The sequence below is a fragment of the Anser brachyrhynchus genome (genome assembly GCF_964034855.1).
Source record: "Anser brachyrhynchus genome assembly, chromosome: 9".
Classification (NCBI taxonomy): domain Eukaryota; kingdom Metazoa; phylum Chordata; class Aves; order Anseriformes; family Anatidae; genus Anser; species Anser brachyrhynchus.
The window spans coordinates 14,330,867-14,348,502 of NC_137703.1; the positions used below are offsets into that span (position 1 = coordinate 14,330,867).

A 17,636-nucleotide genomic window follows, 5' to 3' on the forward strand; every position below is an offset into this window, starting at 1 on the left:
ATACACTTACTATCTGAACTCAACATGTAGAGAAACTTCTTGCACTGTGTTGATCCAAAATCAGTAACTGTGCAGTCCATCCAAAGACCTTCAGAAATCCTTTCTGCAGGAACTAGCACTGCTGTAGTGTCAGAAATTTTCCATCTGTTGGACATGGTAGTGACAAGTAAAATGGTGAATCCTGTTAAAGCCAGCAGCAATGCACACATTTGTAACGATGATGCCATTCCTCTGACTGAAGTTGTTTTCAGGGTAGCCTCCCAAAATTTCTGATATTATAAACCTGTTGAAACAGTTTATACACATACAGTAGGTGGACTTATCTTTACACAAGTCACAAGTCCTTAGGAAAACATCACAAAGATGCCAACCTACAAATTTACCACACAAGAAAGATGTAGAACTGGAGCCTAAATCTCACGAAATAATTGGAATACTCGAATATTCCATGACACCTTAGTATTTGTTTGGGACACTTTTATTACTGTAGATGTTTACCCCACAAACTACCAACACGGCAAAACCAGAAGACCAAAATGAGGAATTCTCTATTTTGAAATTGCAATGCGTCACCAGTTCTTTACTTGTTTGCTAACTCAATCTTTTTAATTAAAACTATCAAATGCTTTTATAAGTTATTCACCCCCTGATTACAATGCCTATTGATACAAATTAAAAGCAAAATACATATTGATACTCACGTTTATGATACGTTTCTAACCTCTATCATTTCCTGCCAGACAGTAATGTCAGCACTTTGTGAGGATCAGTTTGATCAAACAGAAGGGTAAGTTTTGTACTCTTTAGGACCTTTCCCCCCATTCTAAAAATCAAGGACCCAGGGCTATAGCACTGCCCAACTGTTGCACAAAGGCTCAGACATGGCCTTTTGCTACAGCAAAGTCTCAGTGAAATGGATGATTCAACCAAGAAAATTACAACAAAATTGTGCAAGTTACTACCAAAAAGCTGATATTAACCTGGTAATCACTGGCATATAACTTGCTTTGTCAGTGCCACTGAGCTGCCCACGCACCATCAGATTCCAAGGAAATACAGAAAAATACTGTTACAATTTTCATAATGAGTGTTTTACTTGAAGCTTTTGCTGCACCTGCCACAAAGACACTGTTTTCATGAAAACCTGCATTTACTGTAAGACAGGCAAACAACAGAAGACAGGATTTGCTTTAGGATGTAGCCCACACTGCAATGGAATATACAAGTTTTATGCATTAAGAAGAAAAAAAAGAATTCAAGCCTCCTTCCATAATTGTTCATTTTAAATGACTACAACACATTGGGAATTCATTCACACAAGGGAAGCAGGATTACTTTTATTCCACTCCTAAAAGCATGTATATTCCACTATGAAAGTTTAATCTCCTGTTGAGGAGGGAGCACTTTTCTCTCAAGTGGTTGTGTAACCTCTTCAAAGCACACACAACTGTCAACAGAAAATATCTGAAATAAATGATAAATTTAAATTAAGCAATAAATTTAAGCAGACTTCGTACCACATGGGCAGACTGATAAATCAAATGACTGCTTCTGTCTTACGTTACATTGGTATGACCCAGGCAATCACAATTCACTCCTAACAGTAAGGAAAATAAGGTAAAACTAAGCCACCACTATGGGTAGGACATAGGTGTAAACATAAACCTCTCATTAAAATACTGTAATTTGAAATATCATATGCTTCAAAGTGAGGAAGCTTAGAAGTTAGATTCCACAAAAATACAGATGAACAACCTTCCTCCACCCAGCACACTTAAAATAACTGTCTAGTATTAATGTGTCTGCTAAAGGTAATATAACACAGAATCATCTAGGTTGGAAGAGACCTCCAAGATCATCTAGTCCAACCTCTGACCTAACACTAACAAGTCCTCCACTAAACCATATCACTAAGCTCTACATCTAAACGTCTTGTAAAGACCTCCAGGGATGGTGACTCGACCACTTCCCTGGGCAGCCCATTCCAATGCCTAACAACCCTTTCCATAAAGAAGTTCTTCCTAATATGCAACCTAAACCTCCCCTGGCGCAACTTGAGCCCATTCCCCCTTGTCCTGTCACCAGGCACATGGAAGAACAGACCAATCCCCACCTTGCTACAGCCTCCTTTAAGGTACCAGAGCCTCCTTTAAGGTACCAACAATAACACCCATGAGCTCTATACTGTGTGTAAATATTCCAAAGTAAAATGCACAATGGGTCTGAAACTAGAAGGTGATATTTCAATTCGATTTACATGGCAATGTAAAGTGGGAGGACGACTAAACCCTGATGGCGTGGTGCATGACAGATCAACTGAAAGATATCTTATTTTCCAAGCATGCAGAGAAAGCCTCTACTACTTGGAAAGTGAAGCACACAGTGCTGGTATCTGAATCCTTAGGGAGCAGGCGGTGGGTCTGGTCTCTCAGCAGGGACTAGGAGCCCGGTGGGGCACTTATCAATAGGACATACGAGGCAGGAACAGATAGCCCTACAGCCCCTCCTGAAATGCAAGTCTCCAGTGGGTAAAACAAAGGCCAGAGGAAAAAATAGGGGGAGGGCATTTATTTGTTTAAACAAATCTACTTCCCTTACATTCTTTATATACTCCCAGCAGCATTCAAGCCATGCAACCAATACAGACGCCCCCAGCCCAGTGGATCACATTAAATACAAAGGTGTGGTTCATGATTTCAAACACGCCCTGAGGGAGGACAGAATCTCCCTGGCTCCCTCCCAAGGGAGCTCCAGCAGCACTGGAGGGCTCTGCAGCTTCTTGCTGCTGCTGTTCTTCCTGTCGTCTTCTTCATGGACTACCCCTGCTGCTGCTATGCAAAACTCAAGGGACAGTGCAGACAAGATACCTTATCTCCTCTGGGCCCTCAGTCATGCATAAGACTGCAGTCCCCACAGGATGGTCATGCTGATTTCTTACCGCTTGCACTTAGTTCAGACAGTGAAAACCACTGGCAAAAGAGAAGCTTTCAAAAGCAGCTTCTTTCAACTGACACAAATCTATCCCCCTCTTTCAACAAGTACTGCACACACCCCTTCAGGACTTGGTGCTATAACTTTTACTAGGTGCTATAAACTTTCACTGTTTATAGAAATGAAATGATAGCACAACAGCAAATATGCTTTGCAACTATTCAAGTATGACTGACCACAAAACAATGTTTTATGTTTAAACAAATACGTAACACCCAGAGCATCATCCCTAGCAAACTGCACCCATAGGCCATATACAACTAAGATCTGTAATGTGATAAAAATAAGCCCTGGGGACGAAAAAGAACACCTTAGTATGAAAAACAGCACAGCCAAAATGTATGTGGTTTGAACACAGGACAGGAAGAGTTAACAAAGAAAAATATTTAAGTCACTTAAACAAACAAAACACTCTTGATAAGGTCTCTGAAAGAAAAAAAGGAAAAAAAAAGTGATAAAAGACTCTAAGCTGCAAAGTTAAATCAAACATTTCTTTTTACTTCTTTTTAATTTTGTTGCATAGAAAAACAGAGAGCTGATTACCACAGTTTTCACGTACCTATACATGTGTGTTTTTTAACACCAGCAACATATAGCTTTGAATCTGCTAATCATTGCTTCATTCAAGCAAATCCCGAGGCTGACCCATGACCAACAGTGCAACTAGAAAGAGATAAAATACAGATTTAAATACAGTACTAAAGCACATAAGCAGTCCTCCATCACAAGCTTACAGAGGTTTCTTCAGGTCATGGCCTTGACTTAAGAAGGTAAAATCTTTCACTACGTGTTAAGAAAAAGGGAAAAGAGAAACAACCTCTATTACTTTCCCCTCCACTTCCAAATGATTTGGCTTTGTAACTGTATTCTTGAAGCAGGTGAGCTTACTAATGTTCTAATCAAGCTTGTAGTCACCTGCAGTTCCTAAAATATACAAATCCTTCCCATCTTGCTATTAACTTTCCTTCCACACAATGAATTATAGAACAACTGAGGCTGGAGGGAACCTCAGGAGATAGTACTGAGTCCGACCTCATGCTACAGCACCACTTTACAGATAGGCTGGGTGGCTCAAGTCTTGTCCAGTCAAAACATAACCGACTCCAAGCCTGGAGATTACAACTGCTTTGCATGTGAAATGTTTCCCTTACACGCATGCAGGACTTTTCCTGCAGCAACATGTGACTATCGCCTCGTTCTCTCCCTGTGCACCTCAGATAAACCACTGTTTGTTGAACTGTTTAATTTTGGCAGCTCTGCACTCTGATCTCTCATGACTGAGACGTGACTGGCATGCACTGCTCTTTGTTTTCTGATTTGTACCTCTACAGCAACGTATGTAACCAGAAAGGTGCACACTGCTTCTTGAAACTCAATTAAGCTATTTTCAAAGCAAATACGCTTTTTTTTTCCTTTCTCCATTTAATAAACCGTCGGTCTTCATGGCGCGCTGCTCACCCCGTGACAGCTTTTACTACCCCGTCACCGCCTGGGGACTGCTCTTCGCCTGCACGACGCCTGACGAGCCCTGCCGGGAGGCTGCGCCACCACGAGCGGCCCTGTGCCAAAGGGCCAGCCGCGAGGGGGCGGCGGGGCACCGGGGAACACCCGAGCCGAGGAAGGCGGCTGCCTGAGGGGCAGCTGCGGGCCGGCAGCGGCTGCCTCATGGCCACCGGTGCGCACAGGAACGGGCGAGACGGAGGAAGGGCGGCCTGGCGAGGCGGCTAAGGACGGGAGGCAGGACGAGGCAACAACCCCAGCCTCCCAGTCTCGGGGGAGACGAGCAGCACTAGCTGGGGCCGCTCCGGGAGTCTTCTGAGGAGAACAAAGGCATACCCCCCAGAGGCGGCGCAGGGAGGAAGAGCAGCGCCCCCCTCATCGTGGCGGCTGAGGGCGGCCCCTCCCTCCCGCCGCCCCTCCCAACATGGCGGCCCCGCCGCGCCGGCCAGGGGCAGTCCCCCGGCCGCGCCCGCAAGATGGCGGCCGGCCGCCCCGGAAGCGCTCGGCGCGCGGGGAGGCGCCCAAGATGGCGTGGTGGTGCTGGGCCCGCGCCGGCGGCCCGCGGACGCACAGGTACGGCCGGGCCGGGGCGGGAGGGAACGGGCCTGGGGGGGGCGGCGCGGCTCCTCGGCCGACCGCCCTCCCTCTTCCCCCACAGGCTGACGGTGCTGCTGGAGCCGCGGCGGGGGTTCCGGCGGGCGCGGCCGCGGGCCGAGGAGCCCCCCGCCGCCGAGCCGCCCGCCGCTGAGGCGCGGCCCGCGCCGCCCCGCCGCAGCCTCTGCCCGCCGCCGCCCGCGCGCGCCGGCCGCCCCCCGGCCCGCCGCCTCGTCAGGCCGCTGCTCTTCGCCGTGGGGGTGAGTGGCTCGGCGGGCAGGGAGGGAGCCTCCGCGGGCCTCGCCGGCGGAGGCCCCGGCCGCGGGCTGCCGCCCCGGGCTGAGGTTATCCCGCCGTTGCCCAGTTCACAGGCACCGCCTTCGGGGCCGCTGCCATCTGGCAGTACGAGGCGCTCAAGTCCCGGGTCCAGACGTATTTTGAGGAAGCTCGGGCGGACTGGTTGGACAAAATCCGGCCGCAGAAGAGGGGGGACTTCAGAAAGCAGGTACGTGTGCCAGCACCGCCCGCACGGCTCCTGTACTCTTTGCTCAGGCTTTAATGCTGAGAGGTGACAGGTGCTCAGCAAGCTGCTCCTCGTTCTAAGCAAATTACATTACTTCGTTCTCAGCAAATTACACTCCATTTCAGGAGAAAAATGGTAGAATCAGCAATAGAAAACTAATTCACAGCATCACTGCGCAACCTACATAGGAGACAAATACCATGTTCACCCTGAAATGCGTGGAGGAGAGGTCAGGAATAGTTAGTAAATATCTAAAGGATATTCCTTTTGCTTTTTCACTATCAAAAAATTCAAATTGCCATTTCTAAGCATTCTCAAAGCCAAACTTGAACTCCCAGAGATAATAGAACTAGCTTAAATTCTGAACATTAAGCATATTTTTTTGTTGTTTAATCTTCTGGCTTCAGAAACGCATTCAGATTTTCAGCCTTTACTGTACAAACCATCATGGTTTGAGGGGCTTTTGTAATGAAAGCTGACGTTTCCATCCAGCTGCTTCGCTTTGAAATTTGGGCAGTAAGAACAACGTGACTACTGCAAGACTTGCCATACAGTTAGTTGGTATTCTGAAAGATACCGGCCGTTCAGTTTTCAGTTAAGCATATTTAAAACTAAAAAAAAATGCACGTGTGTTTCAAGGTTACTGCTGTAGCATGTACTAGACCAGGTTTGTTTACTTGTTCTGGTCTGCTTTTTCAAGGGAGGTGGGGCTGAGCGTGCCGCTGGAGAAGCACAGTGTCCTGGATGGCACACAGAGGAGCTGGTTTTGTAACGCCAATTGTGTGCATTGTGGTACTTTTTTCCAAATGGGCATGCTTTCCTGCTCAGTTTATATGAAGTGCAGGTGAGATTATGACTGCCCCTGAATTATACGTCAAATAATTTTGGTTTTGTGCTTCTGTTTTCCTTCAAAACCTGAAGGGGAAGATTTGCTGACTAGCTATCTAAAAATAAAACCACCCCGTTGTTAATAGGCTTAAATTCCCAACCCCTATCTTCAGTAGGTAAGTTCTGTTTTTAGATTCAGGATCTCCAATAGACTCTGAGGGCATTCTATTATTATGTTATAGAAAAATCAGGTTAGTGTCTTTGTACTGGAGAAATTGGTAGGAGATACTGATATCTGTCCTGTGCCAGAGCATTAAACAAAATGCAGTGAAGCTGTTACACAGATACCAGATCGCACACAGGTAGTTTCATAGAGCATTATTTCTTCCTGCCTCCAGCCTATAACTGAGTTTTTGACGTTGCCCCCATTGATAAGATTGGAAGGTCATGGAGCTAGCAAGAAAATATTTGTCCAAAATAATTCAGAAAGCTTAAAAAGGGAAAGCGGGGGATGGAATTTGCGTGTGGGCTGACTGCACTCAAAATAAACTTTTTCAGGGGTTTTAAACTTGAAGGAGGGCTGGGTGAGCTGGACGCAAGGGGGAATGGATTCCACATCTTGTGAGCCACCTCTGCAAAAGTGACCCTGGCACAAAAGTGGAATCTCTGAAAGGTGGGTGGTGTGATGTTAGATAGCATTAGGGTGAGGCTTAGTTGAGGCAAGGTCGATGCTATCTTTGGTAACCTTCTAAAGTAAGCATTATGGGCTATATACCTCTTCAGTACAAGCAGAGGTAACCCATGCAGTTCTGCAAAATGATATAACCCGCCCGATTCTTTTTGAAGAAACTCTTGATCTACTCTTGGATATTAAATGAGAAGGAAGGTAGATAACTACTCTTGAGTAAGGAAATGCTGACTTAAAAAGCTAAATCTCTAAGAAAAATAACAAGTTTGAAGCCGATTTCCTTGACATATTTCAAACAAATGCTTTTCTTAAAAAGGTAGACCTTTCTGTGACTATTTCTGAAGTTACAAATACCCTACGACGGCACTGATAAATACCAATTCTGTTTCAGGTTAACAGCTGGTGGAATAACCTGACTGAGGGTCAGCGGACTGTGACAGGTTTGTGTTAGCTTACAAGTATTAGACATTCACAGGAAGAGAAATATGGCAAACAGGTACAGTATGTCAAAACAGATGGCTTTCATACCACGTTTAGGTTGTTAGGCACCAAGCATGTGTAAACTTATACCTGCACATACATGGTTTCTGCTACACTTCCTTCTCAGAATATATTTTTATATGCATCAAAAATTCCTGTGCATCTGTGTGAGATTACAGAGGATTAACTAGAATCCTGCCCCTGGAATGTTTTTTTCAGGAACTGTGGAAAAACAGAAAATACTTTTAGAAGTAACATGAGCTAGTTATGTGCTTTTTTTGTGCAATTCTGTAAGCACTGTCTTGAAAGATTAGGTAGTTGTGAGGTGTCCCTAAATTGTGTGATTTTCTCACCCAACTTCTCACCCAACAAAGGCTGGCTAGAGTTGCATACTCTGTTAAATAATATGTCTGTGTTCACCACCACAGGGAGGAATATAACATTATGCTATGTCATTTATTTTTCTACATTGTACAATAACTTGAATTACTTTTCAACATGCAGTTGGGTCACGATACAGATAAGTGTTATATTGGGTCTGGAGGGTGAAGACTCCTATTCTCTAGTCTCTAGAGCATCTCTCAACGTTTAGTGAATCTGATAAACTATCTAAATTCTAGCTGGTATATCCTGAGCCATTGGGATACTTGCCCTTGACTGCCATCACAAGATTGGGCTTACTGTACTGAAGCGGTTGACGGTTCTGTGACATCTTGGTGCAGCGTGCAAGGAAAATATTTCCTCTAACATAATGGAATAAGATAGAGCATCAAGAGATGTATAAAAGTTTTGGTTCTAGGACTTATACATTGCGGTTTCTCACCATTCTTAAGTTTTGTTACAAACTTCAAATAGAGAATAATTACGTGATATTTACTATTCTGTAAAGGAAGCACAATTATTTTCCCCTTAAATGTTTTTAGCTATTGTAAAATGTTGTAAATGGCTAACTGTTTCTATAATAATAGAGGAGGCACTGTAAACAAGAAACAAATTTGCATCGCTGTATATCTAATCATGTACATTCTCTTTTAAACTAAAATAAGACCACGGTAAACATTGGAAGTAAAAAGCTGCGTGTTTGCTATCTCACAGGGATGACTATGCTTTAGCAATACCAAGTCAACTTTTTTCGCTTTATATCTAACCGATATTATTAGAATCCCTTCAAAACCAAACCTGTCCGTAAAATGGAAGGGATGTATACTGCATGTTTGTATGGTTCCCCTAGACTTCTCCCCTCCATGTGCAGTTAAGTGCATCTGTGCAGCTGGTTGGTGGCATTTGGGAATAAGCAGCTAGAGGCAAGAAATGGACCTCTTTTAGCTGGTTCTTCCTTCTTTGGTTCTATAGTGGAACATAAGTTTGAAACCAGAGCTTGAATGTTTTCAGTGCAGATTTCCTGGATTGTCACATTTGTTACATTGTACATCAAAATAAAACGGTTGCAGTTAAATGTTCTATTTCTAAGATTTCCATTATATAAGCTGAATTCCTGTATTTCTTTTTGCTTTTTCTAAACTCCATAAAGTTTATGGTATGATTTTTTGCAAGCATACTTCTTAATGCCTGTTTACAGTAAGTATTTTGACATGTTACATTCAAAATTTGTTTATACTTTTCTCTCTTACTAGGTATTATAGCTGCAAATGTCTTCGTATTCTGTTTATGGAGGCTGCCTGGTATGCGACGGATTATGTTTACATATTTCACCTCAGATCCATCCTCTAGTAAGTCAATAGTAATTTGGGTGACTTTTCTATGTTGGTGTATAATAGAGCCTTTGATCATACCACGAAAGCTTGGGATGGTGCTTTGCTTGTGGGTGATGGAGCTGCAAGTAAGCTCAGTCATGCCCAAACACGTCATTTTGTCTAGATAGGAAACACTTTGAATGGAGAAAAAGTTAGAGGTAATGGATCCATTTTGTAGGTTTTTTGTTTGTCTGATTGTTTTTTTTAAGTCAAAGAAGAAACCACCACCAGTACTTTTCTAAATACTCTAATATCAGAACTGTTGCCTGCTGCCTGGCCTCTTAATGCATTCAGTGGGATGCAGTTCCTGCCTTCCTAAAGATGAAGAGGCACTTCTGTTAGCGATATCAACACCAGCTGCTTTCCTGGACAGAACACTAATCATCCCAGTCTTCATAAAACATTAGTCTGTATGCTGTGTACAGGCACCTTGTTTCAAACTTTGGGTGGTCTTGTGTTTCCCCCTCCTGCCAAACAAACAAACTTGGCTTTCACTGTGTGTGAAATATTTTGAAGAGGTTAACTTAGGGAAGTAATTTACTAAAGTAAGTTACTAGTATTTAATAGCAGAACAATTAGCTTTCATTTCCACAGTAGAGAAAAGAATTAAAAGAATGAGACAAATGTGCATGAGGAAAGTTGTTTCTGCGGAAACGGAAACTCAACCAATTCCCCACACTCCAAAGCTAAAGCTAGCTATTATGCAAAGCAGTCATCCCAAACTCTCCTGCTTAAATAATGTTGACCTTTAAACCTGCTAATTGGCTTTTTTTTTTTTACATTTTCAAGGCTGCTGTTGCACAAAGAACTATTTTTTTTTAAGAAAGTTTTCCTTTCTGAATCAGTCTCCCTAGTAAAATCATTTTATATAGTTTTTCCTATTAATATAATAAAAACTATCCCCGTGTACATTTATCCGAATCTTTCTTTCCAAAGCATAGAACAAGTGGTTTTAGATTCAAGTTTTATGTGAAACGTTTCCTAGTAGGTAATTTAAACTTTCTAAAGTAGCTGTTCATACAGCTTGCATATTTTTGGGGTGTATGTTCTATTTTTCAAGAGGTATTGCATGGAATTTGAAGTTTGTTACATTTTTGGGTTTATTACATAGTTTGTATTTGAGGATTCTAAGTACAGTTAGCTTATAGTATCTCTTAACGAATATCTAGTCTGCATGACATGTTCAAGTTAAACACTGACTTTTTTCATTAATTTTTCTCTCTTGTAGGAGCCTTGTGTTCTCCAATGCTGCTCTCTACATTTAGTCACTTCTCTCTTTTCCACATGGCAGCAAATATGTATGTTTTATGGAGTTTTTCCAGCAGCATTGTCTCTCTTCTGGGATGTGAGCAGTTCATTGCAGTGTATCTTTCTGCTGGTAATGTGAAATACATATATTTGCAACATTTAAAAATATATATTCATGCAAATAAAGTGTACACGGTTAATAAGCATATGATGACAGATAGCAATTATTCAGCCCCACAAACTGCTCTATACTAACTGCAGTGCTTATTTGCTGTCACATGGAAGTCTGATGGCTTTAGGGTACTGGACTTCAAAATACCACAAAAATACAAGTATCTGGTTTTCAGTCATGCTTAGTTGCTGTACTGGGTTTGGCTGGGATGGAGTTAACTTTCCCTGTAGCAACCCATACAGTGCTGTGCTCTGCACTTGTAGCTAGAACAGCACTGGTATTATACCAGTGTTGTCTCCTGCTGAGCAGTGCTGGCACAGCATCAGGACTCCCTCTAATCCCCCAGAGCCAGCAGGCTGGGGGTGGGCAAGAGGGGAGGAAGCAACATCACCAGGGCAGCTGACCTAAACCAACCAAAGGGATATTCCATACCATATGATGTCACAGTCAGTAATAAAAGGTGGAAAAAGGAAGAAGAGAGGAGGGGTGGGCTCTCATGAAAACGTCTGTCCTCCCAAACAGTGGCTATGTGCATTGAGGCCCTGCTTCAAGGACGTGGTCAAGCATCACTCACTGGTGGGAAGCAGAGAGTAATTTCTTTCCTCTGCACTTCCATACGGCCTTTACTTGTTTTTTCCCCTTTTCCCTTTAGTATTATTATTAAATTAATACTTATTTTCCATAATAATTATTTTTCCTTTAATTAAATTATCCTTATCTCAACCTGTGAGATTTTTTTTCCTTTTCTTCTTTCCTTCCTCTTCTGAGGAGGGAGAGTGAGAGCGCGGTTGTGGTGGAGTTCAGGTGCCTAGCAAGGTAAAACCACCACAGTCACCAAAACAAAATAGCTCTTAGAGCAGACTCATGGGAATTTCCTATGAAAAGCTTACAGTTTTTTGGTTTTTTTTTAATTTGAATAAAGCCCCTGCATTAGCTTCTTTAGAATGTGCCAATGACGTTGTTTAGTTTTCTGATGCTTGCCTGCATTGCAGATATCGTTTCTAATTGTCACTTTACCTTTCTAGGTGTTGTCTCTACTTTTGTCAGTTATGTTGCTAAAATGGCCACTGGAAAGTTTGAACCATCCCTTGGAGCTGTGAGTATCTAGAATATAAGAGACACTATATAGTTTCTAATGTTATTTTCATAGCCTGCTGTCTTCTTTTACCTGTCTAAAAGAATATATTCTGGATGATAGAAATGAGGAAGGGTTACTGAAACCAAGCAATCTAGCAGTTACTCTTGTGCAAGAACTTGGCTATTCTTCAAATATTTCAACTCTTGCAGTGACAGCCCAGAACTATATGTTTCTATATGTTGTAGTTGGTTGTAAATGAGTACTTAATGAGCAGGACCTCTTGTCACTGAGCAGATAGTTCAGTTCTACAACTTATTTCAAAGCTGTTATTACATAATTGTGTATAATTGTCTTCTCTAACTGAAAACACTACTTTTGAAAGAAATATGTAACCAGTCAGAATCAGCATGGGATGCTAGTGAAAGCTATAGGAAATACTGTGCAGAAAGCAGCACTGCTGCCCGAAGTCTTACTATATGAAAGGTACGAGGTAAGTCGAGGATGTGCTATGGTTGTCTGTTCTTTACAAGTATTTTTAGTACTATGTTTTAAAACACTGAACTTGCTATAAATTTTAAGTGAACCTAGCCATTTGCCAAGTTTTACAGCCTTCTTCTTTTACTAAACTTTTAGCTTTTAACAAAGGTTCTTGTTTTTCAATGGGAATGAAAAATGTTATGGGAAGTCCCTAAGTTAGAGTTTTGTTAATGCTGTCTTATTTTCCCTTTATGAATAAATTATATCTGGAGCAAGTTACTTTCCATTAGTTTTACTGATTTGAACTTACTGAAGTTGACACATGTTGCATTAGTTTATGGTATTCACAGCCTTTTCATTGAGAATTTTCATGGGATACAAAAGCCTGCAGTCACTTCAGTACAGACCAGGGATTTGTTGTTTCATTGACAAGAGATTTCTTGTTCCTGTCCCTCTTACTTTCCATGTTTTGTTTGGCACAAGCTTCAGACAGAATCCCTTCTTCTGAAGTGTTTGGGTCTGATTTAATGCATATACAGACTTCTATAAAGCTTGCTACAAAAAGCACATTAATGTTAGATATCTTAAGAACAGGAGGTTTTTTTTTCTTGATTATTGGAGGCTAGGTAAGAGCATGAGGTTCTTCCCAGTATTTGTAGTTCTAGATATTGACATTAAAATCTTATTTTTGTTCTCAACATTGCTGTGATACTTCATGACATATCACAGGGCTGTGTTAGAAAAATAATGAAAGCCAAAAGGAAAAAGGCTCACATTCAGAAAAATATTTTTTTCCCTTATGTAATATCTCAGCTTACTTCTATATATTTTAATGTTTTTACAGTCAGGAGCTATAATGACTGTCCTTGCAGCTGTATGTACAAAGATGCCAGAAGCAAAACTAGCCATCATATTTCTTCCAATGTTCACATTTACAGCAGGAAGTGTAAGTACCTTTGAACTTCAAAAGAAATCCTACACTTAAAACGTTTTTCTGTGTACCTATCCCTTATCTTAAGGCATGTCCTTTTCATTTGTGTTTCTAAGCTGTTAAATCTACTTTGAAAAAGACTACAAGGTCATGGAAGACCTGGAGACTGATTCTGAGTTAATGCAGCCTGGCAGAGTCACTTACACAAGTGTGCAGTGGATTCAGAATTATCCTAAATTTCATCCTCCATGGGTGTGTTGCAAATCTGATACTAAGAGGTGAAGGAAATTGGGAGTTCTTCTGTCTGAGGACTGTGTGCACACAAACTGTTCAGATATTAGAAAGACATAAGTCTTTCTGAAGGGCAATATTTTGTATAGCAATAGTGGTTACAGACTAGTATCTAGATTCTCTTTTTGAAGAAAGATTGGTCAAGACTGAGAAAAGAGTTTTGCTTCTCAAAGGAAATAACATTTTAGCCCTGGAAGAACACCTCCTGTTGATACTTCCAAGAACATTCTTGGGTTAGAAATAAACTGCTTAGACTTCCCTTTATGTGTACTACTAGCAGTCCATTTTTCATTAAATGCTTTGAGATGCGTTCATACATATACCATTTAAGAAAAGCTTCTCATGTATGTTTTGACTTGCTTGAATAAGTTAATTGCCTGTGGTCCACCACTTAACAGTTGCTTTCCTATGTTACCTAAGGTGGTTAATCTTTGCCGTCATAAGATGATGCGGTTTAATATATTTTTGTAAATACAGCTTACAGATGTCAACAACGTTCTCAAATATAGCCTTCATGTTTTTCTTGCCCTTCTGTTTGAGTGGATATGTTGTGTTGTTTTGTTAGTTGGTTGGTTTTTTTTTTTTTGCATGCTAACCTTCAATTGCATCTTTCCTGAAAAGAAACCAGGGTGAAAATACTGTCAGAGCCGCAGTAGCATTGCCATGAGGAAGCACTCGTTACAACAGTAAATAAAGAACAACATTGGCTATTATGGTGTAAATCTCAGAATATTTTCTGATATAGCCTTTAAATGCTAGAAGTTCTTAGTAATTTCTAAACTTCATGTACTCCTGTAGCCTACCTCATGTATACTGTAATGGGCTTTTCAAAGAAAAAAGCCAATATAGCAACATAGCTGCTATTTTAACACCTATGCTCAAGGAAAGAAATCCTACTTAAAGTAACACTTCATCCTGACATTACTTCTGTCAGTCTCTTGAAATGATGCATTTAGTAAAATGTTGCATAATTACAACTATGGTGGTTTGTCTCTCCTGAGAATGTTAAACTATTGCTCATGTTTCTTGCCACGGATTGTTCACTGTCATCCTGATTTTCTTCATTCTAACAGATGGATCACTTAGGAAAGTGTGATGATCAATAGCTATCAGAGGGGAAGACAGGGATGCTGCCCCACATTGTTCTGTCCAGTAGAGGGTTGTGTCATTCAGCTATGTCAGAATTAGTGAATGAGAATACTACAGTTTCGTATTTTATGGTATCTTTTATGACTGTACTTCTTCCCAGGTAGTTTTCTCTTTTTTTTTCTGACCTAAGTTTAGAAAATATGCTGATGTAAATTTAAAATATATGTAATTGTAGAAATAAAGCTTTGAACAAATAGATTATTTGAGAAGACAATGTTCCTCTCCAGCATTATTCTATGGTTGCTCATGACTGTATTTTGGCAGCACAGTACAGCTATCAGACTGAGTCCATTTTTAAAATAGTTTTTTTACAGCGTTTGCACTGATAAAAAGTTTAAGGGATGCTTTTTGATCCAAATGTTTGCTGTATATAAAGCTTTGTTACCAGTGTTCATTATATACTGTGGCTGATCCTATCTGTTGCATGTTCTCTTCCTTTCCAGGCTTTAAAAGCCATAATTGCGTTTGACACTGCAGGGCTTGCTCTAGGCTGGAGATTTTTTGACCATGCTGCACATCTAGGGGGAGCTCTATTTGGAATGTAAGTCTGGTTTATATTTAAACTCCTCCTATTCACTTTCTGAATATTCGCAAATTCGCTTACTTCTTGCACTTCCCTGACATAGTCTTCTCTTTGAATTTTGTGGGGTTTGGAAAGTTAAGTTGTCTTGAATAGCACTGAAGACAACTAGCCATTATTCTTGCAATGCCATAAAATTGCGTGGAAAGTACTGTTAACAGATTCCTAGAACTGAAAGGTGCTGAGCTGTCTTGAAATGACAGGTTAAACGTTTGATTGTCCTGTTACTGTAACCTGGACTGTCTTTCTCAGTCCTGCTCTCTCCCCAGAACATTGAAGAGAGTCGCAAGACAGAATAGTTTCTCACAAAACACGGCATGGACAAATTAAAACATCTCTTGAGTTGAACAGCTAACAAAATTCTCATGTATGAATGTTTATTTCTAATTACCAGTTTAGAAAGAGCTGAATGAGAATGAGCTGAGGCCAAGTTCTTCAAACAGCCTCCACTGTTGTTTATCAGTCTTGCTGCTTTCATCTTTTTGTGGAGCCTAATTGAGAAGAACTACTAGAAACTAGTTTCTAGCAAACAGTTCTGCATTGTTCATGTTTGAACTGTATTACCTAATGGGTTTTTCCCCTTTTCACACCGACTGTTGTCTTAACTTGCACACTTACTGCTAAGAGCATTTTTAAACATAGGTTAAAAGCCTACCCGAATTTTAACTAGGACAGGTAAAAAATGAATTTAAAGCTCGATGCAGAAGTGTGCCCAGTGAGTTTATTCTGCAGCAACCTTATCAAGGAACTTAGGATCCTTTTGAAATTTGCAGAATGTTGTTCCTTTGATCTTTTCATGAGATCAGACTGCACAGTGATTAACAATGTTTGTTCACGCAGTGTGATTAGTCTGGAAGATGTATTCTAGAAGTTGAAGAGTACTAATTTTGGTCTCCAGACTGGTTTGTCTTTGTTTGCTGTTTCTTTACTTTAGTGTAAATTTTGCTCTGCACAGCCTATTCTCCACCCTTTCTCTGGCATCACAGAGGCAGTTGATGTAGACTTGCCAATTTGTAGCTACTTTCTGCCTTGATGCAGCTATATCAGCTTCTTATTGTAATACGGACTTGTATATTATTAAAATAAGATAGCAGATGCAGTAAAGACAAGTTTTACAAGTAACTTTCTTTCATATATGTGTGCATATATATTCTCCTCAGTGATCATTTTGGCCATTTCATCCTTAAACAGGGCCTCTAGCTCACAGGTTGAACCACGTGTTTTCTATACGTTGCTTCACAGACAATTGTCCATTTCAGAAAGCCACTATATGACCTACTGGAATGGCCTGACAGTTCTAGATAAGCTAGTGGCTCATACAAAAGTACTTACTGACGGCTTGTGGGAGAACCTTCAACGTATTTTTATATAATTGCTTCCCCTTCCACTTCTCCCTCTCCTGTCCTCCATAACCTCCCTTGCTTAATCACTTACATTTATACAAAACTACATGAAAATCAGTATAAGTTGTTTCAGAACACTTCAATAGATTAATTTTTCATTGAGTTGTTTATAGCGGAAAATTCACTTTAAAGGAGTGTGGCTGTTTATGGGGGAGTTCCTGTTGTGTTTATGTACAAGAAAAATACCTGATGGTAGTAGTAAGGATTAGCACAAGCAACTGTACTGTTTTAACAGTGTTAAATGGAAGTAGGTTTTGTATCTTTTTAAATAGAATCCATGAGAGCGTGAAATTGGAAGGTGTTCATGCCTTTAATTCTCAGGACTGAGACAGGCAAGAACATAGAAGTTAAATGGAGTCAAGAGAACTGGTAGCTTAGCTAACATCGCTACTTTCCAAGAACGTTACTTGTGCCTCAGTTTAATCTTGTCTAGTATTACAAGCATCTAGCTGCCTTTATAGTGATCAGTCTGTTCCTCAGATGCTGAGAAAAGTTGCAGTTAAATTTTTAACTAGTACTTTCTTTCTCAGGTGGTATGTGACTTACGGTCACGAGCTCATATGGAAAAACAGAGAACCTCTCGTGAAAGCTTGGCATGAAATGAGGACAAAGAACACGGGAAAAGGAGGTGGAAGATCTAATTAATCCTAATCCTAGAGGTTCCTTGTGCTGAAGTGGTATATTACTTGAAGACGTGGGATTGAATTGGTTTTGAAGGTTGTTTTTTCTTGCTACTCCACATTAGAAACCTCGGCTCCTTAGAGGCCTAACATAAACTACAATTACAAAAATGCATACCAATAGAAAATGAACTCTGACAAAGGTGGAACGATAAAGATTTTTATCCTATTTCCCTGCAGTAGCAGCCTGTGTTACATTTTTTAAAAGATGCACAAAGCTTTCCAATAAAGTTGTCAACAAACTGTAAGTTTAGTATAGTTGGTTAATA

At 40.8% G+C, this 17,636-nt stretch overlaps 2 protein-coding genes across 5 annotated transcripts in view; one reads left to right on the forward strand and one right to left on the reverse strand.

Annotated features, from left to right (window-relative positions):
* The window catches only part of LOC308199956 (claudin-15-like), a 19,118-nt gene extending 14,218 nt beyond the window's left edge, over nt 1-4,900 (reverse strand). The window contains exons 1-2 of one of the 3 annotated variants that reach the window (XM_080604928.1): nt 4,450-4,900; nt 11-283 (exon numbers count right to left, since the gene is read on the reverse strand). In XM_080604928.1, coding sequence (XP_080461054.1) covers nt 11-227 — 217 coding nt within the window. In that variant the 5' untranslated portion in view covers nt 228-283; nt 4,450-4,900. Of the gene's footprint in view, nt 1-10; nt 284-701; nt 891-4,449 lie in introns of those variants that run through there. The other 2 variants (XM_080604926.1, XM_080604929.1) reach the window with 2 other exon arrangements.
* PARL (presenilin associated rhomboid like) lies at nt 4,901-17,615 on the forward strand. Of its 2 annotated transcripts, XM_080604913.1 has the most exons (10): nt 4,901-5,064; nt 5,150-5,345; nt 5,450-5,590; nt 7,516-7,564; nt 9,239-9,334; nt 10,587-10,736; nt 11,804-11,874; nt 13,178-13,279; nt 15,148-15,245; nt 17,218-17,615. In XM_080604913.1, exons 1-10 carry the CDS (start codon nt 4,916-4,918, stop codon nt 17,330-17,332), a joined length of 1,167 nt encoding a protein of 388 aa, XP_080461039.1. In that variant the 5' UTR covers nt 4,901-4,915; the 3' UTR covers nt 17,333-17,615. The 2 variants fall into 2 exon arrangements, with proteins under 2 accessions (XP_080461039.1, XP_080461040.1); XM_080604914.1 differs by lacking the exons at nt 15,148-15,245; nt 17,218-17,615 and adding an exon at nt 13,381-15,141.
* The last annotated feature ends 21 nt before the right edge of the window (nt 17,616-17,636 follow it).